The 26,588-nt window shown below is 39.8% G+C and overlaps 1 protein-coding gene across 26 annotated transcripts in view; it reads right to left on the bottom strand.

The window, feature by feature from the left end:
• Nucleotides 1–26,588, bottom strand: part of Cflar (CASP8 and FADD like apoptosis regulator) — a 57,027-nt gene that overhangs the window by 30,263 nt on the left and 176 nt on the right. For 11 of the 26 annotated variants that reach the window (XR_013424234.1, XR_013424237.1, XR_013424238.1 and 8 more), the window contains exons 1-6: nt 24,502–24,916; nt 24,041–24,123; nt 8,093–8,493; nt 5,785–5,890; nt 3,896–4,031; nt 2,917–3,014 (exon numbers count right to left, since the gene is read on the bottom strand). Coding sequence is in view for 16 of the 26 variants with exons in the window: in XM_040294687.2 (XP_040150621.2) it covers nt 2,917–3,014; nt 3,896–4,031; nt 5,785–5,890; nt 8,093–8,388 (636 nt within the window). In the remaining 10 variants the exon portion in view is untranslated. The other 15 variants (XM_005338900.5, XM_078017841.1, XM_078017843.1 and 12 more) reach the window with 15 other exon arrangements.

Below are 26,588 nucleotides of genomic sequence, written 5' to 3'. Positions count from 1 at the left end.
GCCTATTCTTTTAACATAGGGTCAAAGTACAGCTTGGCTTAGAGTACAAGTTCTAGGCCAGACATATCTGGCTACACATCCTGATTCTGTCACTTAATGGCTATGTAACATTGAACAAGTCATTTAACTGGGTCTATGATTCTATGTCTGCAAAGTGAGGATAACAATAATAATATAGATTTTTTTTGGTCACAATTAAAAGACATAAGCACTCAGCACAGTGCTAAGTGCACAAAAGTACTTCATAAATGCACAATTATTGATTTTCTATAATTGGTTAGCTACACATAAGAAAAATGTGGGCCTGATTCTTTCATTTTTAATTTTTTAAGTTGTAGATGGATACAATACCTTTATTTTGTTAATTTATGGGACTGATTCTTAATTATCAAGAATTCTTGGGCTGGGGTTGTGGCTCAGAGGTAGAGCACTTGCCTAGCATGTGTGAGGCACTGGGTTCGATTCTCAGCACCACATACAAATAAATAAAATAAAGGTCCATCAAAAACTAAAAAATATTTTAAAAAAAGAATTCTTGATAATCACTTCTAAGGGCTAGAGTGGGATTAATCAGAGAATGAAAGATTGAACCTTTCTCTTTTCAGATGACAGGTCCTGTGTAAAGTACATACCACATACTGTCAACCATGTGATATGCTCAGCTCGCAAACAATAGTTCTCTGAAAGAATCCTAGCCAAAAAAGAGAAGTACACTATCTGTTAAGCTGTATCTATAACTAAGTCTGTGTATCCAAATTTTAAAAAGACATGTAAATTGTTTTTTTCAGAAAGAATCCATGACTTAGCCAAAGGCTGATCATATTAGATAGAATTTGGTCCCTCACTTTAACGTGCATTCACTTTCACATACTATAAAAGAGAGAAAACAAAATCAAAGCTATACTTTAAAAGTATTATAATGTAAAGTCATACAACTTTTTTATTCTATAATATCTTGGGGGCTCAGGATGTGGCTCAAGTGGTAGCGCGCTCACCTGGCATGCGTGAGGCACTGGGTTCGATATTCAGCACCACATAAAAATAAAATAAAGATATTGTAAAAAAAAATATCTTGGCATCCTGTGTAAATTAAAGTCATTGTAATTTTTTGAAGCACTTTTACAGTGTCACCTAATCTAACATCTAGGTATTCAGTTCCTAAATCTTGTGAGAAAGTTACCAAGTTCATAGGTCATAGTATCTGCTTACTAAATGAACAAACCATCAGGGCCACATATTAAATATAGCGAGTTTAAGAAGAAATTGGAGCAGAAAGCATATGGCTTCCCAACAGATTACATATACAATGAATATACTTACCTGCAAGTGAAAAATAGAAACACAACAGTAAAAACGTGGTAGGATTTTAACTAACAATGATTAGATAGACAATAGAAAACTAAGCTCAGAAAATCTGGTCTGAATTCTAAGTGTGCTTCGTCTCATGACTTGGTAACAGAGAAATTCAGGACAAAAATGAAAACTATATCTAAGCTATGGCATGCCTATAATTTACTACCTATATCACAAGGTAGTAGGAGGATCATGGAGCAGGCCCATCCTGCCAGCAGTTAAAGGTGAATAATCACTCACTGTTTCCTTATTTTGTTCGATGAGCACGGGGACATCCACTTTAGCTCTGAAATTCTATTGCTCAGTGGTTATCCTGACAGCTCATATTCTTCAAGAAACTATTTACATTACAGTAGTTAATGTTTTCATCATATACTTTTTAATGAAATTCTTTATAATTTAATCATGAAAATGCATTCTGGCCTATGACCTCACTACAAATTCCATATAACTTTATATGGACAAAGATAATATTACACCAATGCTGGGCTGGGGTTGTAGCACAGTAGTAGAGTGTTTGCCTTGCATGTGTGAGGCCCTGGGTTCAATCCTCAGGACCACTCCCCCCAAAAAAAAGATCACACCAATGTTCTTCTTCTCAAGATAAAAGATTAACCAAAAACAATTCGGATGAGTCCTGTAAAACTTACTACTAACACAACAACAACCATAAGTGGCTATGTCATACTTGTGTTTGTGAACAAAAAAAAAATCTGTTTTATTATTCAATAACAAAACACTTCTGCAAAAATTATTAGAATAACCTCAGTAAAAAAGCAAACGCATAGAGAGGTAAGCCATAGGGATATTTATTTTTTAGCACTGTTATAGTAACAACAATTGAAAACAATATAAATAACAATAAGCAATATTGATATACATCCGTAAGGAATAAACACATTATGATACACCTAGAAAATTAAAATCATTAAAATAATGATTAAATAGAAGCGGTCCCACCTGGATCATATGGAACAATGCTCACGAATTTTTGGATCAGGACAACGGTCATGATATGATACCAATTGTACAAAAGAAAAAATGGAATATATATGCATATACTAGCCTCTGTACAATTACAAAAGAAACTGATTTAACAATAGCTGCTTCTAGAGAAAGAACTGGGGGTCAGTATTATGTAGGAGGAGGGAAACTTACTTTTAAAATTTATTTTAGTATACTTTGAAATTTTTGTCCATAGGCACATCCTATCTATTTTTATTTGAAAAATTAAATTTTCAAATGAATAATGAAAATCAAGTTCAACTACACATATAGACACACAGGCTATCATCCATGAAAAATAGACTAGAAGAAAATATTTCAAAATAATAACAGTAGTTGTCTTTGAGTAGTAGGAGGTAGGTGATTTAGTTTCATCCTGGTATGTTTCTATTTTCCAGATAGCTCAATGAACACTTTTTAGCTTTGTAATCATAAAAAGTTATATATAAATTTAAAACATATATGCATTTCTATAACAATTTGTTCAGATATTAAATATTTGATTAAAACTCTGTAACTGTTTCATGCTGGAAGTCCATATATTTGCTCCAGACTCACCCTTATGCTATATGAAGGATCTTTGAGACTCAAGTTTGGGAGAGAGGTGTGGAGAGAATTCACACAACTTGTTCCTGCTCCTTTCATAGCTCCTTGAGCTATAAGTACAAAAGAGAGTTCTAGTTAAGATATATAAATTATTATATATATATATATATATCAAATGAATTTTATTATTATATATATCATATCAAATAAATCTTCAACAATGGTTCAGCTCAAGGTCAATCCTCATCTTTCAACTACCCTAAACTTTTCAACCACATAACTAAATTCAAAATATCATCTTAGATGACTCTTCTACCAAGCATCAGTAAGGATGGATTAAAACTGCTTCTCCTGTTCTTGACTGTCCATCATTTGAAAATGTGAGGGTAGAAGAGTACTATATAGATCAGTGGGTCTCAGCCAAGCCCCACGGTGGTAGTCAACCGCTAACGCAGCTCACATTCAGGCTGATGCTAAAAGACAATGGGGGTGGGAGTATGAGGGAGAAAGGCAATGTGACTCTGATCCCCCTTTATCAAGGAAGAAATTGCTCTTTTCCATGAGAAGGGCTGAAACTTGGAACATATCCAGGACAGCTCTGGGACCTCAGTGACACACCCAGACTTGGATGGTGGTCATCAGGCTGAATACTGGAAACAGGCAGTAGGGTAGCATCCCTAAATGTCCATAGCTTCACCAGCCTGTGAAAATTAGGGTACAGACTCTTTCTTAAGGGCCAGAATGTTAAGAACTGCTTGGTGGCATTTGACAGAGGGCTGAGACCCTGTGGGTGGTAAATATGGGCAATGGAGCTGACAGATCTGGGATATGAGGATGGAAATGGATGTGATCTGTAGCCACAGGCTAGAGCAGGCTGTGGACTTTCAGGTTCCATTCTATCTACCCATCTGACAAATCAGTCTTTACCAATCATAACTACTAGACTCAGAATATTTGCTTTAGATGACCAAGAGGCCAAAATTCTTCTTACCAGACTGCTTGTACTTCTGGATTTTTGTCTTCAGGTCTATTCTGTGGATGTTCTTTAGACATTCTTCTAATAAATCCAATTGATCTGGAGCAATCAAATTCAGTTTCTCCAAATCAACCACCAGATCCAAGAAACTCTAAGAGAGCCACCAACAAGGAACAAGCATCAGTGGAGCTGACTGATAAGATCCCAAAGCAAACCCCAGCCCAAGTGATTTATAACAGCAAGAAAACATGAAAAGATGAGCCCTCTCTGTGACCTTCAGTGATTCTAATCTGGATACCTCTGTCCTAAGCAAATTACGCTCTTGAATTTTAAATTAAAAAAAAAAAGAGGTGGTAACTTGTCCTTCAGTCACCAATGGATGATAGACACATGGGCCATTTTGTGTCATCGGGGTATATTATGAAAATGCAGGCCTAAAAATAAAACCCTCCTGAGATCCTTCTCTTTCAGAAGGCCAGGTTGGAGTCATACTGAAAACTTTAAGGGCTTCTCTGAAAAGAGAGAACAAGAGGGAAGCTGGGAGAAAGATTTTATGAGAAAAATCCTCGTAACACAAAACTTTAAAGTTCTTAAATTATTTTAATCAGACATTCCAACTCATTCTGACTCAGGGTGTTGTGGAGAGGTAAAATCAGAACTAAGTTTAGCTGTTTTGCTGCTGGTTTGCCTTGAGCAACAGACACTGTCAGAAAAAGAAACTGCTTTGTATTTTATTCCTTTTGTGTTCATCATTTGTTTACCAAAGTGCTATTTTTATTTTTAAAAATAGTAAACATAATTTAATATATGTAAATGACAAGGGAGAAGTTGATTAGGGGAAATAAAAAAAAGAGCTTCTGTTCTTACTTTTCTTCTCATTTTGCATTTGACAGAGAAATGCAGTCATCCTGTTTTTTTCAGATTTCAGAAATAGAACTAAGATCATTAAGAAACATGAGAGGGCTGGGGATGTGGCTCAAGCGGTGGCGCGCTCGCCTGGCATGCGTGCGGCCCCGGTTCGATCCTCAGCACCACATACCAACAAAGATGTTGTGTCCGCCGAGAACTAAAAAATAAATATTAAAAAATTCTCTCTCTCTCTCTCTCTCTCTCTCTCTCTCTCTCTCTCTCTCTCTCTCTCTCTCTCTCTCTCCCTCCCTCCTCTCTCACTAAAAAAAACAAAAAAAAAAGAAACATGAAAAATTTCTTAAGTAATGACTAACCAGAGACCTTAGATGCAATCTGGCCACGTGGAGGACCTATTGTCATGTACTAGAAATGCAGACTCGTTGGCCTGTCCTGAACTCAGCAATGCAAGTGGGGTCAACTAGGATTTAAATACTCTTCCAGCAATCATGACATCACTAAGATCTTCACCCCATCTGGCTTCAACTCTAAATCTCTCCTTTTGCCATTTCCCAGATAATATCAGACACAAGGACCTGCCCCCTCATGGCCTCCATATGTAGCCTCATGACTCCATACTGACCCTGAACTAGCTGAAGAGAAATAGACGGCAGCAGGGGAGCAAGATGGGAGTAGCCTGGCCCTTCCCACCTGGCTCTACTCAGCACAAGCAAATGGGACTTCCTATCCCTGCCAGACAATCTGTCAAATCAGGGAGGAAAACTGATAATACATGCCAGGTCTGTGAAGTTTACAGATGAATCTTTCATCAAGGATGAAACACCCAAAGCTACATCAGAAGACAGTATCCTTCTATTTCTTCTCACTTTAGAAACCAATCCTTTTGCCATTGGTGTCAGGAGAAAGTCACATCAGGTGTCTGACTCCCACTAACGCAGTGGCGACAGACTGCCTGCTGCCCTCCCTTCTGTACTGCAAGGTACAGTCTCCCCTGCTGACAGGCTCTGGAGAACATGACCCAAAAAGAGAAAACTCACCTTGTCCTTGGAGACCTTGCCTCGGCCTGTGTAATCCCTCATGAGGAAAATCAGTGCTGATACATCTTTTTTATCCAAATTCTCACCAATCTCCACCATCAGCACCCTATAAACCAGAGAAGTTGCTTTAGTAAACTCAAATGAGTCTTCATGAAAACTCCAAGAGCCCATGCCTCCCCCATGCTGGTTGAAAGACTAACTAACTGGTTGAAAAGACTAACTCTTGCCCCCATGTGAACGTGCCCCCCCCGCCGCCCCCATAAAACAGAAAGCTTAGATCACCCAAGAAAGAGATCTTGAGGTGAAACTCATCCTTTCCTATTTTCAACAGGGCACGGTACCTCCCTTTCAACTAACAATTCTGAAAACAACTCAGAAGAATAAAAACTTCCCTGAAGAATCCCCTAGCTTCCCCACAAGTTACAGTGAAATGAAGTAAGAACCCAAATGACTACCATGTAAGGCAGAAATAGAATTTGAATTGGCCATCTTCTTCCCCTGACAAGCTTCCAGGTGGTATTGATTCAGGGGCCATCATCACAAGATTCTAAAGCAAAGAAATGCCTGGGATATCCTGGCCCATGTTGGAATGCAAAAGGCAAAAGGTGCCTACATCATGGGGATTCTGACCTGAGATGTCTTGGTCTACAAAGTCCTGCTGACAATCACCTCTGCTCCAGTTAGAGCTCCTAGGATGTCTTGTGGTTAACATGACTGTCAGCATATTGTCATCACTGCTTAGAAGGTAATTTTCCCAGTTAGACTCCCAGATTCTTAGGAATGGGAGATTCTTCATTCATTTTTCCCCAGAGCTCAACAAACACCAGGCACACACTGCTACACATTGAAGCCTGCTCAACAGATGGATGAAGAACCCAGAGCTCCAGCCTCTCTTCCAGAGGGCCTGATGCACTATTTTCACTCCAAGAGATGCAGAACGGAGAGAGCACACTACCAGACTCTGAAACCCAGTCAGAGCCTCCCAGTGTGAAGAAGGTGCATGACAATATATAATGGTTGGACACATGTAAAATGATCAAGAATAATAACAACAGTAATCCTTTGCTTCCTGCAGAATGCTTCATAATTAAAAATAATAATAATTTGCTGGAGCCACAGAGGCACATTCCTGTAATCAGGGTTATTTGGAGGCTAAGACAGGAGGATCACAAGTTTGAGGCCAGCCTCAAAATAAAAAATAAAAAGGGCTTGGTATTTAGCTCAGTGGCAAAGCACCCCTGGGTTCAATCCCAAGTATCTAAATAAATAAATAAAAAACAAAACATAGAAGCACATGATCAATTGGTGCTCACAATAGCCTTCTGAAGTTGGATATTATTCTTCTTCAGTTTACAGCCAGGAAACAAAGGCTCAACCCAGGTTAGTGACTGGCCACCCTGCAGGGCATATAATTGTAGATGTGAGACTTGAAACAGGCCTTGCAGCCTCAACTCTGTTATACTTTCCAAAGCCCACACTGCTTTCAGCTCTCTTTAGTACAGTTCTTGATAATACATATCATTTCCAAATAAACATTATCGATTGAACAAAAGGCTGGTGGCCTGGAGAAAAAAGAAACAGCAGCTTAGGAACAAGTTCTCTTCCTCCCCCACCAGAAAACTCATTCTTTCCAATGACTTCTGTGCCCCTTTTGAACCTTTAAGACATATCCTGAGAGCAGGAGGAAGAGGCGCCTGAACTTAAGAGGACCACAGCTGCTATTCTCCCTTTTGACCTGAAGGGGGCTTAGGAGGTGGTCAACTGAAGAGTTCCCCAGGGTCTCTCCCAGGGCAGGACCACCAGAAGGAAACTCACCCCGCTAAACTTCCTCTGCAGGACAACGACTGACAGAAAGTCAGGGTGTCATGGAGTTCCACAAAGATAGGAAGATTATTATAGACTTGTTATTTCCTTTCTCAGTTCCGGAAATTGTCAAAAAAAATGACATCACAGAAAATCAGCTAGCAACACCACTGCGGCTCTCACACTGCCAGAAGCTGGCAAGAATTACTAGCTCTCAGTGGTTCCCATCTTTCTTCCTTTCTTGTCATTCTGTCCTTCAGGCAAACATGTACCATCTGTCCCTTCCACTGTCATTATGCTCTTCTACCCAATTCCTTCAAGCAAGCGCATTTTAAGAATTCAAAGAGTTCAAAGCAATGAAGTGATATCAGGTAGCACTTGGATGAGAGGGAAAAGAAAGTGATGTGGCTGCTCTTGTTACTGTCCTTATTTTTGTCATTCAGTAGAGCCTAGGCCACCTCACGCCCTCCCACCGGTCAAGCCTGCAGAGGAGCTGATGATTTACCTATAGTCCGAAACAAGGTGAGGATGGCTGCGCAGGTGAGCCTCCACGGCTGTTCTGTCCATCTTCAAAATCCGCTTGAGCAGGTCAAACCGCCTCACTCTGTAGAGCAGCTCGGCCAACTGCACCACAGACAGCTGCCCTCTCTCACATAAAATATCCAGAAGGTCCCTGACTGTAGGTGGAACTACATCTGCAGTAATATCCAGACACAAAAACAACAGCATCTCCTTTTCTTCTTCATCAAGTGCCTCTTCCACCTGAAGAATGACCTCGGCAGACGTCTGGCACAGTGCCATCCTAAGGAACAGTAGTATAGTGCTCAACAGAGAGCCGCCAGGTCACCAACTTCATTTCTGAGGGCTTTCTCCATTTCTTTCAGAGTTCTTCCCAGTGCAGAAGTTCTGTGGTAAGAGTAGATGTTTTTTTAATCCTTTTATCAAAGTAACTTATGGTTTAGATTCAGAGTTTTTCCCTTTCTTGCTGGTCTCCCTAACCTGATAGATTGAATTCATATGTTTTAAGTCTACAGAGAGAGAAAGAGAGAGAGAGATCCTCAGTAGACGAAGCCAAAACCCAAGACTAGTCTGAAACCCAAGACAACCAGAGAAAAAGATCTACATGGTAAAGGAAATGAAACCTAAGACAAAATTTTCTCCAAAAAATCCCACATGCTCTGTCAGAACTTATCAGAATAAAGCAGGGTAAGGGAAAATCACAAGTAGGGAATTAATGACTAAGTTCACGAGTGCCCTCCGGGGGAGGAAGAGGAAAAAGCTCAATGACTAAGGAACTGAATACAGAAACTGGTGTCACAGGGGTTAGCTTCCACTTGCAGTGATTCCCCACCCACGTGGACTTGGGCCAATGCAGGTCTTGTAAGATGCCCTACTCTCTCTGTGGGGTATCAAGAACAAGAGGGAAATAGGCTTCTGTCCCTGCCCAACCCTTTTCTTCAGTTGCTCTTTAAAACCTGCACTCACACCTGTAGCTCAGCCTCTAAAGCCCAAGCCCTTTGCCCAACTTCATCTGGATGCACATGGGACTTGGCACTGGGCTGAGAAAAGACCTTGTGAGGTTTTAATTAGGCCTTCAGACCCTGAGCCCCATGGATATGCCAGATACCCCAAACTCTCAGTAGACTGCTACGTGACTGCAATTGCAATCAGCCCACACCTGATGGCATCTGTGGAAGCAAGGAATTGGTGCAGGAGACCCAGGGAAAGATCGAATCCTGGGGATGCGGTCTGGGTGGGAGTTGGGAAGCTCATTCCCTGGGTGTGTTCTTAACTTCTTCCATTAAAATTCAACATTTTTTTTTTCAAATTTTAAGTTGCAAATGGTCATCACTATCTATTCTACTTTTAAGTTTCATAGTTTTAATTTACACTAAATCAGCTCTTCTGTTCTGGGCAAGTTCCTTACCTATTCCTATGAGACAGTGTTCAGGTTAAGACAATCTTAGCAAAAAATAAATGGAAACACATCCCGACTCTCTGCGTACAAGTATGTTTGTCTAGTTTCGGAATGGTTGTGTCAATCCTGTGTCCATTCAGCCAAACTTCATCGAAGTAGGGTTGTGTGTGAGTAAAGGGAAAAATGAAATTTACTAAAATGACTACTCAAAGTCAAAAATTGGTACTCAAAATGACTTTATTTTTTTGTCTGAAATTTGAACGCTAATTTTAGTGTTTCAGAAAGAGTAAAATCTACACTCACAGACTAATAGTACTTTAACCTAATATGCCAGTTTCCATGAAAAGAACACCAAGTTTGGACTGGGGCTGTGGCTCAGCAGTGGAGCGCTCACCTATCATGTGTGAATTGCTGTGTTCGATCCTCAGCACCACATAAAAATAAATAAATAAAGGTGCTGTGTCCATCTACAACTTAAAAATATATTTAAAAGAAAAAAAAACACCAAGTTCTTTTTATACTGTACTCACTAAAAGCCACAATCTTGTGAGTAGATGTTATCATAAACTACTATCTAAAATATTTGTATACACTAGAAGAAATAAAATAAGAGGGGAAAAATAAAATAAAATAAATACAAGGTCATTAAACACAAGAGTAAGAAATATTATCCAAGTTCACTAGACACATTTGAAAACGAACCAAACAGAATTACCAGAAATGAAATGTTTAAGTCTCTATTTTTAAAAGCAGCCCTCTATATAATTCATCATTATCAGTGATATAATGATGCCATCAAGAGTTAACAAAATTAGATAATTCTTTAAAAAATTATCCGCTCAGTTCCTCTCCAACAGTTATACCCACGACTGCTTTCTGCCAGTCACGCACACTCAACAAGAGCCCTGGCATGCTATCTTCCCTCTGTGCTAACGAGGGTATAGTTTGGCAGCAAAATCCAAATTACTCAGTGGTAGCATCTGGCACACTGAGAGAAAATACCAAAAGAAAAATACAGATCCCTACATGGAACCAGGCCACCTAGATGCAGTATAGGCATGCTGGGACCATGATGGGGGCAGTTAACTGTGGCTAGAGATGTCACGATTGAGAAAGAAAACCATATAAGGGAGAGGTCAGGCTAGGATCCAAGTAATCAAGACTTGGTTGGGGTTTCTTTAAACTGTAGGCAAGAAATGAACATAAACATTACTCTAAGACCAGGGAAGCCCTTAGTGTCTTCAGAATCAAACACAAAACCTACTCATAGGACCACCTTCCCAACCCAGAGCATGAGAGATTCCAGGTGAAGAACTTCTGCAGAAGGTAAATGCATGTTTAAAAACCACTATGCACAAAAATAAAAATCTCCATGACAGTAGACAAAACAAACAGAATTCACATCCTAGGAAACTACATCTGAAAGAATTTAAAATAAGTTATCTTAAAATAAATTTAAAGACATAAGGGAAATTTCTGCAATATTATAGGCGCCAGATCAATGGTTCTTATCCATGGCAGTTTTGGACCTCGGGGTTAATTTGATGATGTCTAGAGACATTTCTGGTCACCATCTCCAGATGGTGCTACTAGGATCTGGTGCACAGAGGCCAGGGATGCTATTAAACATCCCACTATACACATTCCCCCACAACAAGGAATCATCCAGGCAAAAAGCTCACAACACTGAGGCTGAGAAATCTTGTGCTAAATAATCTAGGAGGAAAAAAAAACCCTGTGGCTATAATGTATGTAGAGATGTGGGATAAGACATAAAAACATTTGCTCAAATACACTGTTGAGATGTTAAGAAAATAAGTAAAACTGTAGGAAATCAAAAAGAAAAAAGAGCTAAGAACACTACAGTGATATTGTATATAATAGCATCAAACATAACATAGAAATGATTCCAACAAAAGATAGGCAAGATCTCAATGGAAAAAAACCTATATATTATTGAAAAGACATAAATAAAGAACTAGATAAATGGAGTAGAGAGATCCAATATAATAAACATGTAACTTCCCTAAAAAACTGATGTATGGGTTAAAAGCAAGGAATTTATCTTATTAGACAGCAGCCTAAAAACAAAAAAGGAGAACCCACAGCAAATATGGTACTTAAAGGTATCACATTAGAAGCATTTCCTTAAAATCAGGACTGAGACAAAGATGTGCATGATTATCCCTTTTATTCAATATCATACTGAAGGACAGAGTCACACAGTAAAATGAGAAAGAAGAAAAGATAGAATATCAGCACTTGAATCGAAGAAATGACTATCATTATTCACTTTCTACACAGAAAACTCAAGTATATTAATAAGCAAAATGTTAGAATTAATAACAGATTGAAGTTTTTGAGATACATGATCAATAAATAAAAGTCAATTACATTTCAATAATTAGCAAGAAATAGGAATAAGAGGTAGACTTCAAAGAGACACTATTTAAAATAACATCTATACGTCACATAGAATAAATCTAATGTTTGTTAGTAAGACATTTAAAGAACAAATTACTTTATTGAAGACTTCATTTAAGATGGAGATAACTGAAGAAATCAATATCTTCATCATTCCTTAATCATGGACAGAAAGCTCAATATCACAAAGATACTGAATTTCAAACACATTTGTAAACTCAATATAAGTCTAATCAAAAAGCCAAAAACAAATTTTCCATGGACCTTGGCAAGCTGATTTTAAGTTTATATGACACAGGAAAAGAGAAAAGCCACTAAAACACTTGAAAAAAAAAGTTCAAACCTCAATAGTTGTCAGACAGGTGCAGACTTAAACTATAATGAGATATTATTTCACATTAGTCAAATGTTAATATCTACTACTAAATGTCAGAGAAATATGAAATTGTATGTATTACTAGAGGAATTAGCAGCACAATACACAATAGCTAAATTGTGGAACCACTCTAGGTATCGTACCTTCAGTAGATTAATGGATAAAGAAAATGTGGTATATATATACAATGGAATATTACTCAGTATTAAAAGAGAATAAAATCATGGCATGTGTAGGTAAATGGATGGAGTTGGAGAATATAATGCTAAGTGAAGTAAGCCAAACCCAAAAAACCAAATGCTGAATGTTTTCTCTGATATAAAGATGCTGATTCATAATAGGGATGTGGGGGCAGCATGTGAGGAATAGACGAACTTTAGATAGGGTAAAGGAGAGGAAGGAGAAGGGAGGGGGATGGGGGTAGGAAAGACAGTGGAATGAGATGGACACTCTTACCCTAAGTGCATGTATGAAAACTAATACCAATGGTGTGACTCTACTTTGTGTACAACCAGAGACATGAAAAATTGTTCTCTATTTGTGTAATATGAATTGAATTAAATTCTGCTGTCATATATAAGAAATTAGAATAAGTAAAATAAATTTTTTAAAAATTGATACAGCTACTTTGAAGAACAATTTAGCATCGTCTGGTAAAACTGAAAACACATACTACTCCATGACATGAAAATTTCATTCCTAAATAAATACCCTTTAAAAACGTGAAGACAGGTATACCAAGAAATGTCCAAAATGTTTCTCATAGCAGTGGATATTACAGCAAAAAGGAAAAAAAAAGGAAACCACCCAAAAGTCCATCAAGAAGAGATGAAGCTGGGTACAGTGGCAAATGTCTGTAATCCTAGTGACTCAAGAGGCACGAGGATCATGAGTTCAAAGCCAGCCTCCACAACTTGGGGAGGTCCTAAGCAACCCAGAAAGACCCTGTCTCTAATAAAACATAAAAAAGGACTAGGGATGTGGCTGGGTGGTTAAGTGACCCTGGGTTCAATCCCTAGTACCAAAAAGAGAGAGAGAGAGAGAGAGATTGAAAAAAATATTATATTTCTTTAATGAAATGTTATGCAGCCCTGAAAATGAATGAACTATGGAATTATATGAACTTTACAAGACCCAAAAATTTTTGTTGAGGCAAAATGGAAGATGCTAAAATATATATATGATATGATTAATTTACATAAGATTCTAAATATCAAGAAACCACTAATACCATATATTATTTAGGGATATATATTATATATATATAGTGAAAATATTGAAATTTACATTATAATAATAAATACTGAATTCAGTAAAGTGACTTCCATTTTGTGAAGAAGGGAATGTGACTAGAAAAGAATACAAAGGAGAAATGGCTAAATTTGTAATATTTTTCTTCATAAGTTTAGTGTGACAGGTAAACAGATACTAAAATAAATATGTAGTAGTCCCCCATTATCTGCAGGAGATAAATTTCAAAAGCTCCAGTGGATGCCCAAAATCATGGATAGTACCAAACCATACATGTACTAAGATTTTTCCTAAATACACATAACTATGATAAAGTTTAATTTATATGTTATATACCTTAAGAGACTAACAATAATAACTAATATAAAATACCCCAATTAAAATAATATACTGTAATAAAATTGCCAGCCTCACTACTTTGTGCTTTGGGGACATTTTAAGTAAAATAAGTGTTACTTCAGCATACACACTGCAACAGATGTTCTGATAACCAAGAGAGCTACTACGTGACTAATGGGAGGGTATTACATACAGTGTGAAAACTCTGGACAAAGGGATAATTTACACCTCGGGCAGCACTAAGCAGGATGCTGTAAGATTTCACCGCACTACTCAATTGGTTCACAATTTAAAACTTATTTCTGAAATTTTTATTTAATATTCTTAGATTACTGTGGGTAATTGAAAACACAGAAAGAAAAACCTCAGATAAGCAAGGACTAATATAACTCATACCACAGTATAAGTCAAAAGGAAATCTTATAGGTTTAGAAACTGAAAAATTAGTTCCCGTTTCTTCTGCACTCAGCCTTTACCAGTTTGATTAATAATTATCATATAAAAGAATACAGTTTTGAAAAAAAAAGTCATACAGAAACTATCTCATAGCATCTAAATAGCTCTTAGAGCTTTCTTGATGTGAATGTACCTTAGAACAAGAAAGCCTTCAGGTTTCTCAAAGTTATCTTCAAAAACAACAGGACAGGTTTTATTTAACATGGTTCCAAGGATAAGGAGTGTGTAGAAAGCTCTATACAAGGACTTGTACCCATCAGTTACCAACCCCATCCTGCCTGGAGAGGTAAAGGACCTGTCCAAGTCCAATTCTTTTTCTTCCCCGCTTTCAGATACACAATCCTGCATGGTCAATATATCCATTTGTTTCATTTTACCAGTGTTTCAGGCCATTTCGCCTTCTCTTGCCAAACAAAACTGGCACCTGTGTGATCTCTAGAATTTCAAGTGTAGCTTTTCTTCAGGCACATTCAAATTCAGTGACTGTTTCTCCTCCTTTTCCACTCCCACACAAAGTCTCCAGGTTAGTACCAACTGTCTGTAACCTTCACAACCAGACCAGCAAACGCCCAAGTCCAGTTTCAGTTTTCATTTCTCTGCTAGAAATCATGAGGCTATTGCCAATGATTGTTTAAAGTCCCAAACAAAGCTTACATAAAACACTGAGCAAAGCTTACATAAAACAGCTGTTACTGGCTCACAAAAGGAGCATGGGGCTAGAAGGAAGGGGCTCTAGGCTGAGTTTCTAGCAAAGGCTCCTGGGGGCTCCCCGAACCACATTTCTGGACTGGGGTAGTGAGCATTCAGGAGATTGCCACAGAGTAGACATCTAGGGATCAGGAGGGGACCTGACACAGCCACACATACCTCCAACACCTAAAAAGCTGATGACTACATGCTAACACTCTTCCCCAAACCCCATGTCACTACCACCCTCCTCACCAGCAGAGAAAACTAAGAGGAGCAAAGTATTGGTCTCTGCCCACTTCCTTTGCAAAGTTTCCCTAAAAATGCACTTAACTTAGTCGCATCTTAGCTCTAGAGGAGTCTGGAAAATACAGTTTGGAGTTTTCTAGAGAGAAGTACCCCTCAGAAGAGACCCTGTAAATAAACAGAGGTGGGTCCTGAGCGCCAGTAGACCTTTGCCACTACAGAAGGATATTTTAGAGGGCATTTATTTCTTCTTTGCCCATCAGTCCTCTGCGCAGATCCCAGGGCCTGACTCACAGCTGGCACTCACTTAGTATGTGATGAGTCCACGAATGAATAATGAACACGGCTACAGGGAAATGGCCTCACTTCCTTTCCTCCAGACCCAATCTGGAACGTGTGCTCCAAACCCTCCAGCCAGCACCCTCAGTTCTCTTACCTGTTTGACTCCTGACTTCCGATCCTATAACACCTTAGATAAATGAATGGGCCTGGTGTGTCCCGAACCTTCCAGTTTTAGCACTAAAAGTCCTGATCCCAGAAAGGCCTTCTGTCTTGGCCTAACGGGGATGGTTGGTCACCCTGCACCCCAGCCTCGGGTTCTGAGCTCCTGCACTCATACACGTAGACCAACAAGTCGCTCAGAAGGGAGGGAGAAAAGATTACTCAACACAGAAACTGATACTCCACACCCTGTGAGTTCTAGCCTCAGCTGGGCGCCTTCTGCTGCTCAGCCATTTCTTTTACAAGACCCTGGTCAGCTCTGTCTCTATACCTCTTGGGTCAACTCCCTCCTGCATGGCTTTCTTCCATCCTAACCCCATCTATTGCTGCTTTTTGTCAGGGGCATTCCCTTAGACATGACCTTGTCATTTATAAGGCCCGAGTTCCTGTGACCTCCCACCTTTCCACCGCGCCAATTGGCACCTTCTGTCCTTCAGCTTGTCCAGGGAGGACAATCCCATTTGTCCCCTCCTGTCTCCCCTGAGCCCTTACACCAGTGCTTTCATCAGACACTGCAAGGCCTACTCCCCACGTTCAAATCTTACACAATCAATAAACCCCAAAGCCCTTAAGTCAGAGGTCCCTTAGACTGACCATTCTTTCATTTTATTTCCTTTCACCTGAAGCTGGGACATCATGAGGGCAGAATCTATACTCAGCACTTTAATTGCTTCAGCTTCAATTTCACTCAGCAGGCCTGCACCTGGGAGCCCCTTACCCACCATTTTCCTTACACAGTGACCCTTAATGTCAAGACAGACTAGAATCTGAGGTAAAAGGAAACATCAGGAATCTCTTACTCTTTTTGTTTAAAATTTTGATAATTGGTTCATTATACATTTTAACAATTATGTTGGTATTTTAAAATGTTGCATTAAAATATTATCTAGATTTTGAATTATCGAGCACTCCCTGGAGTGTTATATGAAAGCACGTATCTGATTCCTGTTACCCTAGCACGCCAGCCCGGAGGATGACACTCTAGTCAAGGCCTTGGTGACCTCCTAGCTGCCATGTCCAGGGTACTTAGAAGTCTTTCAGACCCAGCAATTCTTCTACTGGTATATACACCAAAATAAATGAAAGCACTGCCTTGTAAAGATATCTGCATGCCCATGTTTGCTGCAGTATGGTTTACAACAGCTTCCAGTTATGGAAACAAACTAAGTGTTTATTGAATAAATAAACTGTGGTGTGTATAGACAGTGGAATATTAGTCACCCTTCAAAAGGGAGAAGTTGCTGCTATTTGCCACAACATGGATGAACTAGATGACATCATGCTAAGTGAAATAAACCAAACACAAAGAAAAGTGTGTTGTATTGCATGATATCACTTATATGTAAAATATAAAAAAAAATGTCAAATATGTAGAGATAGAGAATAAATGGTTACCAGAGTCTGGGGTAGAAGAGGGAAGATGTAGATCAAAGGATATAAAGTAGAAAATATGTAGGAAGAACAAGTAAAAAATCTGGTGTATAACATGAGGACTATAGTTAATAATAATGTAATGTATTCAGAATTTTTGCTAATAGATTATAGGTGCTCTTGCCAGAGGGAGTGAGGGACAAGGGTTCATGGAATGGTTACTATATAAGATTGATATGTTAATATGTTCCACTATAACAACCATTTTACTATACATGCATCTGATAACATCATGTGGTATACTTTAAATATACACAAATTTTATTTTAAAATAAATAAACAAACATAAAAAATTAGTCCTCTTTATCTGGTTGCTGATAAATAATCCTTCCTTAAAATACTTCTCCCTGGGCTGAACTCACACCATATTCTACCCAGGCTTTCTCTAACCCAATCCTCAGCACCTTCTTTCTGTATCTCCTTTTTATTATTTTTAATATTTTTTGTTATACATGGACTCAATATCTTTATTTTGTCCATTTACTTTTATTTTTATGTGGTCTGAGAATCGAACCCAGTGCCTCACATGTGGGAGGCAAGCGCTCTACTGCTGAGCCCCAGCCCCAGCCTGTACCATCTCTTACCCTAACTTGTCCCCTGGCCTTTCTGTTTTCCCTACCTCTGACCTCACCCTTTCCAAATCTGTCTTCTATTAGAATGAACTTTCTGAAGTTGAAGTTCTTGCTTAGATCCACTCACTTTCTTGATTCGAACCTTTCAGGGATCCCTCATCTCCCACTGCAAGTTCCAATTTTCTCTCTATCCAAGGTCACACAGTCTATTGTTGCTCTCATCCCTCATTAATATACATTAATGGAATAATGCATCACCATGTGGTTCATGATTTCTGCAATGTTGCAGTTACAAACTCAAACATCCCCTAGAAGACCACTAAAGGACATTCAGCTTTGACCACTCAATAAGACCTTTCCCATGTGTCTTTGCCTGTTTTACCCAATTCCCCTTATCTGCCTAGCAGAATCCCTCTGGGTTTTCAGACCCAAATGAGGCATCTCTTTTTATTGTATAAACTTTCCTGTGAAAAGCTCACAAAGATTCTGTCAGTTTGTATATGGGGTAAAAATGGGAGTTCATAACCCACTTGAGTCAAATGTATGAAATATGATATGTCAAGAGCTATGTAATGTTTTTAACAACTAATAAAAAAAGATTCTGTCAGTAACTTCTTTTTACCACCTCCATACTACATATAAACTTCAAGTAAAACACTTAGCACAAACCTCTGGCACCCAGCATTTGCCCTAATAGGTGACAGTAAAATGTGGTTAAGTTTGGTCAGACTTCTCAACCCTTCTCACAGAATGTCAATTGCTTCCAAACCACCTGGTATCCAAAGCACATAATGTTCCCTGTAATCAGCAGCATAGTGACCAGCATGACTGGTTAATCTATCCAAAGACATACTTAACATTCCATTCTTTATCCTGTTCTCTACCTGAACTAAGGTCATGGGGTGGCATGAAAGCAAGGTCCTGTTTGCTGAACCACAGCACAAAAGCAAATAAAATGTCTTAGCAACCTGGCAACCCTGGGTGGCGATGGGGCAAAGCTCATCTTGACAGCTGCAGAAAGTAGCATGCAAACCTGAAACTTTCAGATTTCGGAAAGCCCCAGCATGATATGAACACGAGGTACTTGAAAGAGTCACCCAGAAGACTCTAAAAAACAAAGGAGGAGGGGGTTGCATGATCCTGAGTGGCATACACAGATGTTCTATGCATTCATCTCTAACACAACAGAACCCATCCACCCCCTCCATTTATGTGCGGGACCCGTGGATGTGGGCTGTGCGTGTGGCAATTGGAGCAGCTGATATAACAAACCTATCTTTCCTCCTCCATCTGCAGGGATTTTAAACCTACGATAGTGTCTGAAATGCCATTTCACAGCCCCCTCAAAATACTTAAATTGAGGATGTGTAATAATACATCACCATGTGGTTCATGATTTCTGCAGTGTTGCAGCTACAAACTCAAACATCCCCTAGAAGACCACTAAAGGACATAAAATTAGAAGGCACTTTTTAAGAAAGTTATTTGATGTGGCTGCTATGGCTTGAACATGTACCCTTTAGAATTCAGTGTTTGCCAATGTGAAAGGATTAAGAAGTGGGGCCGTTAGGAGGTGATCAGGCCATGAGGGCTTCTCCCACGTGAATGGGATTAGTGCCCTTACAAAATGGCTTTCTGCCATGTGAGGACACATTGTTCCTCTCTCTCCAGAGGATCCAGCATTCAAAGAAGCTGAGAGCTGCCCTCAACAGGTGCCAGCACTTTGGTCTTAGAAACAGACTAAACCTCCAGAATTTTGAGAAATAAATATCTCTTCTTTACAAATTACCCAGTCTGTGGCATTTTCTTATAGCAGCACAAATGGACTGAGACAAAGCAGACTTCCTATGACTCTCAGGCAAGTTCTTACAAATTTGGATCTAATGTTACTTCCAACAACATCCCTGGTTCATAACAGGTGTATGAGTCACAACAAGATGAATGAATCACAGCATGAGAATCTAGACTAAAAGGATATTGAGAAGCATCTCACTGGATCCAGGAACATGAGCAGAGTCACGGGAGAAACAAATCTAAATCCAGTTGATGTAGTCACCCTTCTCCATCTTAACCAAAGTTCAGTTTTCACCTGGACAAACTTCTCACATACAGCCCAAGCATAAGAATATCACCCCGCTTCTGTAAAACCCACAATCAAACTCCAAATGAGTAAGTAGCTCAGTGCTCCCTGGACAGTGTTTTTCTGTCCCAGCATCTTTTCTCAAGCATTTGCCTCCACTCAGAATGGCCCTTGCCTCTTTTGAGTCTCGGCATGTTAAAATTCTATCTCCTCTTTCAAGGTATCTCTTCCACAGTTGACTTGATCTCCAAATCAGGTCATCTCCTGCTTGTAGCACTGTTTGTACTCTTTTCTGGCATTTAACTTATTCTATGCAAGAGTCAGTTGAGTATTGTCATATGGAAGTGCTTAAGGGTAGATAGGCTCTTTGCTTCAGTTGGCTGTGGGTAGGCCCTGGCCAGGCCTGCCAAGATCAGCCCTCTCAGGCCTTGAACAGGCCGGTAATCATTGCACTACTGCAGCAGGTATACACAGGTGTAATGTTCAATCAACCCTTTGCAACCTAGAGTGAGGCAAGATGGAACTGGTAATCTAATACGATATCACACTTGGAACCTGCTTTTTAGATCCAGGACAAAGAGAGAGTTTTGAAAGGAAGCTTTTGTAACCACATGATACAATGATACTGCTGTTTCAGAGGAACTTTTAAAATGAATCTGACCTAGTAAGCCCCCATGCAGGCTTACCAAGAGCTGGCAGGACCTGGCCTGGAAAAGGAAGAATACACTGTCTTCAGCCAAGCTCACCTAACATCCACTGGCCTTTTAGCAAAAGGTTTAAATTCCAGTATGTTTTCATAAAAATGTATCCTTTTCACTGAATCCTGATAAGCCGTCATTTCTAAAATTAAAAATTTATATGTCACAGTTTTTGTCTGTCCAATCTTCAACCACAGTTCCCTGTGTAGGATAGTTCAATAAGAGATTCAAAAGTTCCTAAAATTTAAAGTATTTTCCTCTAACAGGACAGCCCTTTAACATTCTCAAAACTAATACCTCCACAAGTTCTTGAGTTCAATCCCCAGCACCCAAAACAAACAAACAAAAATATCTCATATGAGATGGTAATATTTTATTTTAGTTTTTCATTTATTTATTTACTTACCTAGTTTTTCAGTACTCGGGACTGAACCTGGGGCTTCCAGCATAATAGGCAAGCACTGTCCTGAACTACAGCCCCACCCCAGATGTTATAAGTTTAATACAAATCTAATTTTTAATAAACTGTTCTATTCACTCACTTTATTGAGGGGAAAAAAAAAACAGGACAATGTGTGATTTGCTACATTTATCCATTTGTTACCAGTTTTCCTTTTCCTTGGCAGAAAAAAAAAATAGCAATAGACCAAGATGGCCGAGTTTATTCAAGATTTCAAATTGTAATGCTTTGGTAAAGCCTGGGTCAGAGACCAGATCTGAGTTCTAAGTAGTACAAAGGAGGGTTGTGGCTAAGCTTCACTTTTTAGGTATCCACACCATCTGATGTCACCTTTAGAGGAACTAGATACATATCCTCATGAGATCACACTCAGAAACCATGTTCTTTCTCAAGGTTTTTTTGTTAGGTGATTTTTTTTTTCCAGTACTGAAGATTGCAACAGGGGGACTCTACCACTGAGCTCCATCCTCAGTCCTTTTTACTTTTTATTTTGATACAATCTTGCTAAATTGCCCAGGCTGACCTTGAATTTGTGATCCTTCTGACTCATCCTTCCTAGTCACTGGGATTACAGGCAACCATGTATACCTCCTTGAGGTATTGAGGAATAAAAAGTGGCTCAAAAAAATGGAGACAAGTAGAAAAGAAAAATTCTCCAGTTGCTTCAGTCTCATCATCCCATCATCCCTGGTACATCCCTGGTACACAACCTGTTTCCTAGGTTCTGATCCCTTAGTTGATCTTTTCTTCTAAGTTCTTTGACATTTCTGGTGATTACATAGGTTAAAGGAACAGATTCATTCTACAAGTTGGCTGAATGATAGCCAACTTGTTTACAGAAAGCCTAGGCAGATAGCAACTGGCTTCAATTCTGATTCTCAGGAGGTATAGCTTTGTGCTATATATAACTGCCCTGTGCTACCACATTTCACTAATAGGTCCACCAGGGCACTTAGAACACAGACTTTTCTGCCAAATTAAAATAACACAGTCATGGATTAGAGTAGAACTCAAGTCAACTGTAAAGTCAAACTCAGCTTCAATGCTGTTCCACAGCCATGGTTTTCAGCATAACTTTTGCTGATGCATCTTGTCTTTGCCAACTAGAAAAAGAGTTGCAATCAACAGAGGGAGATTTATGTATTTCCATTCCCTAGTACTAGCAAATACTCAGTAACTGCTGAACAGATTGATTTTTTTTTTTTTAAATTCAACTTCAAGTCAAGTTTTGGTCATTGTTGCAAGGAATCTGGTCTACTCACCAGATGGTATTCAAGCAAGAGATCTGTCAAGTGCCTGCTCTTTAAAACAAAGGTCTGTCTTTAAAAGTTACCTTTGAAATCTTCAATTTAAAAAGAAACAAATGGATATATAAGCCCAAAAAAGAGCTAAAGGACATTTTAAGAAAAACAAAATAAAAACAAAACCTCAAAAATTTCACAAATAGTAGATAAGGAAACTATGGTTCCCATTTGTAAAGTAAAATGATCAAAATAAATCATTACCCTGGAAAACAGCATGGAGCAAGTAAGTACAACAGCAGTTTTCAATTACATTGAAAAATTTAAAAATGATGATGAATTGCTTTATTCAATTGAAGAGTTCACTGTAGAAGACACAATTTTGAATATTCAGATGAATATGGTAATAAATTGGTAGGAATTAGGTCTCTTGTAATAAGTACTGAATTACCAAAGATGACAATCCAATATCAATAATAATAAGAAAATAATGGGGCTGGGGATGTGGCTCAAGTGGTAGCGCGCTCGCCTGGTATGCGTGCGGCCCGGGGTTCGATCCTCAGCACCACATACCAACAAAGATGTTGTGTCCGCCGAGAAATAATAAATATTAAAAATTCTCTCTCCTCTCTCACTCTCTCTTTAAAAAAAAAAGAAAAGAATAAAGAAGCTGTTTATTTTAGTCAAAACTTTAATGACTAAATAAAGACAAAGTGGGTAGAAATGGAGATATTGAAGGAACATAAATACAGGACAAGGTATAATGGGTAGAAAAGGAAGCAATTTGATCTGTGAAGATTTGAGAACACATATACATATTTATACACATACATGTAATGTGTATATACATGCATAAAGTCATTTTTCTTTCAAATGTGCATGGTCAGAGAAGAAACTATACCCCTAAGCCAAGAATTGAAGAGGGAGTAAAACCATGATTCAGGGCATTTAAACAGGCAAATTAATTCAAACATGAATTGCAGATACACACATTCTTAAAACCAAGAAAAGTAGTAATTAGAAAAAGAAATCTTTCATTGATGACAGAAGGAGGAAATTTACATGTGGAAAAAGCAGAAATATTAGTAGAACAGGCACCAGTTTGGAAATTCAGTTTGGAGAAGCAGCACCATACAAAATAAGGGATTTTAAAAAATTATTTATATATATATATATATAATGCATATTTAAATCTATAAGTACTTATACATATATAATTATTATATTTTATATAATATACATGTACATTTATTTATATACATAACATATAAATAAATACTGAATATACATAAGTACTGTATAAATATATAAGTACCATATATGTATATTTGAATATATATATATATATATTCACACACACACACATTAAGCACTTCAAAGACTGTATTTGAGTGTATAAGTTTCTGAAAAAGACACTCAAGTACAACTTCTACTTATCTGTAGGAATGGACTCCTGGGGGGCTTAGTCTAGTTACTTTACAGGTATTTAACCAAGGTAATTCTACTACAATTTGACTGAAAAGTTTTTAAAGTATTACAATGCAAAGTGTTAAATGCAGTGCTGTGTTAAGTGCAAAGGTAGCCACCAAGCTTGTGAAAGGAGAACATAGGACATTCAGGAAGGTAGGGTATGAAGATTTCCAAACAAGACATGAGTGAAATGCAAAGGAGAAAGAGGATATTACAATAACAGTGCCTCTTGCCTCACAGGTTTATACTAAGTAAAACAAGAATGCACCTGAGCACAATTGCCTTCAGTGTCTGATCACCTACCCACAAGTTTCCTCCTTTGTTGTATGGTAGTAGGTCTTGTCCAGATTGTCTACGTAGGTAACTTTACTTGGTCTCTCCAACACCTAGTGAGGTTATGGAGACAAGAAACAAATTTAGATATCTAGAATTCTGCCTGGTCTAGAGGAGCTCCATACACGTTGGTAGAATGATACTGAATCAAAGGCAAAGAGGCAGTCGCATCCATAAACACGAGTTTAATTAGCTCTTGAGGCTGTACAAGCCCCCATTCTCAGAGTCCACTCCTGGGATTTAAAAGGGCTACACCAGTCAGTGCTGTAAGTCCCCAAGAAGTCTCAAGAGAGGGATCAAGGGTAGAAAGCGGGAGACTCAATTCTTTTCTGCTGGGTCCAGGGACAGAGCCCTGACTTCCCCGTAGACCACAGCGCCTCCAGCCTAGGGAAAGGGTCGGTAGGGGGTGGTAAGGTTCTTGGTTTACTCACGCCGGGCACCCACCGGCTCTTCCCACTATACAGTGGCCTCTCTTCGGACACTCTCGGGAAAACCAAATTAAGAAATGCTCGCGATCAGACGAGAAATTGCACGCTAGCATTGCATGCATCAAGAGGTGGCCGCCTTCTTGGGAACTGCCCGCAGAGCCCCAGAGCGTTTCCTCCACGCTGCCTGCCATGTGAGGCGCGTTTCCTCCACGCTGCCTGCCATGTGAGGCGCCGCCCAATGTAGGCTGCGGAATTCCCCACGTCTCCCCAGATTGTAAAATTCCCCGAGTATGGTCAAAGGGCGAAAACCGAGCTCCAGCTCCGGGAAGTTGCCTGATGCCCGAAGGACACCAAGACTGAAGGGGAGCTGCTGGGGCGCCCTGTCACCCAACTGGTAACGGCGGTGGAACCAGGGACAGCTTGGGGATCAAACCTACTTCCGTTTCAGCTTCCTTGAGGGCGCCCGGCCAAGGCTCAAAAAAAAACTGCCCACGACCTTCCTATGCCTGTTGCGCAACACTCCCAGGGAGGGGGGACACCAGGTGTCCCTGCAGACCAGCAACTGGATTCACCTTGGAAAAGGGTGTAAGTTAGCAAGTAATGGTGTTAAAATGTAAAGGCCAGTTAGAGACGGAATGTACAACAATTTCACCAGGACATTCGACCCAAAAGGTACCAGAAAAACAAGTGTTGAGAGAGGGAGAGAGAAAGTGAGAGAAAATATGGATTCCTGTATGACAAATACATTCAAAGTTATCTTCCAAACAACAGTCTTGAAAAAATTATATTCTAAAGTTGAAACACGGGGGGGGGGGACAAAACTTCAGTCCCTCTTTATCTGAAATCTCTTACATAAAGCAGGTCAATCCCGCCAGATCCTGTTCTTAGTTTTAGATTATTCCGGTTTATCAACGTCCTAAGTGCTTTACGTATGTTACCCCCTATTGGTTCCACCTTCTGTTGTGAAATAACAAATTTCAAAAGTCAACTAATCTTCTAGAGGGCGTCAGCTCTTTGAATTCACTTCCTGCTCCCTAGAATCATTTACTCTTTTTCAATGGCCTTTGTTTTACCAGTTTGGGTTGTTAATATTAAAAGAATATGCCCTCCGTCCAAATCTCCACACAGTCAAATGAAAACTTTTAGAAATGATGTTACATGTCTCTATCGTTTTGAAGGTGTCTGGAAGTAAGCGGTAGAAACAACTTCTTTTTGGGAGGGGGGTGATTTAAATTCTTATCAGTCTAGCACTCCCAACTTTCCCAAGGCAAGCTTGTAAGTTGCCAAAACATACATTAAACCGCTTTGGAAAACAACCCTGACCTATTTTACTTCGCTATTGCAAAAAAGACTAAAACTTCCCGCTGGGCCAGACTTTCCGGTTGAGTAAAGAAAAAGTCCCCTTTGTCAAAGTTTCGAAAGGAAAACTGAGCATGTTTTCAACAGTTCGCCTCAGAAGCAACTCTCCAGATCATTTTAACCAAAGTTTACAGCCGCTGGGGACTGGCCACCAAAGCTTGAGACCAGTTTGCACCTCTGGAGGCTGATGTGGGGTGGTCTGCGACGGCCCAGCAGTCCCACTCTTTAGTGGGTCCAGGCGGTCGGAGCAAACCGGACCTCAACAGGGACCCCGGCAGCCTGAGGCGACCTTCAGCGCAGGGTAGAGGGAGTGGGGCCGAGGAGGCGGGGGCGCTCCGCCCAGCCAGTGCCAAGGGGCAAACCGGAAAGAGTCCACAGAATTAAATCACCTGCATAAGGCCCACCCCGCTCCTGGCTTCTGCTGAGCCCCCTACAGGGGCGAGTGTTAGGAGCTGCAGTCCGCCAGCAGCCCCCTGGCGCGCTGCGCACTGACGCGCAAACCCGGTGTGCTCCGACCCCGAGAGCCGCGGGTCTCGCGCTACTTGCCTGCGGCCCTGCGCAGGAGCAGCTGGAGAGCACCGGTACGTACCGTCCTGCTCCCGCCCGGGCTCTCCTCCGCTCCGACCCCTGGGCCTTCACTCCCCCAGACACCGGAAGGCACTGTCGGCGTGGAGGCCTAGAAACTGACGTGGAGCCGGCGATTATAGGGCGTAGCGCTTCCCTTCCCTCCC

Source organism: Ictidomys tridecemlineatus, chromosome 7, assembly GCF_052094955.1.
Source record: "Ictidomys tridecemlineatus isolate mIctTri1 chromosome 7, mIctTri1.hap1, whole genome shotgun sequence".
NCBI lineage: Eukaryota > Metazoa > Chordata > Mammalia > Rodentia > Sciuridae > Ictidomys > Ictidomys tridecemlineatus.
This window is presented reverse-complemented; position numbering and strand designations above follow the sequence as displayed.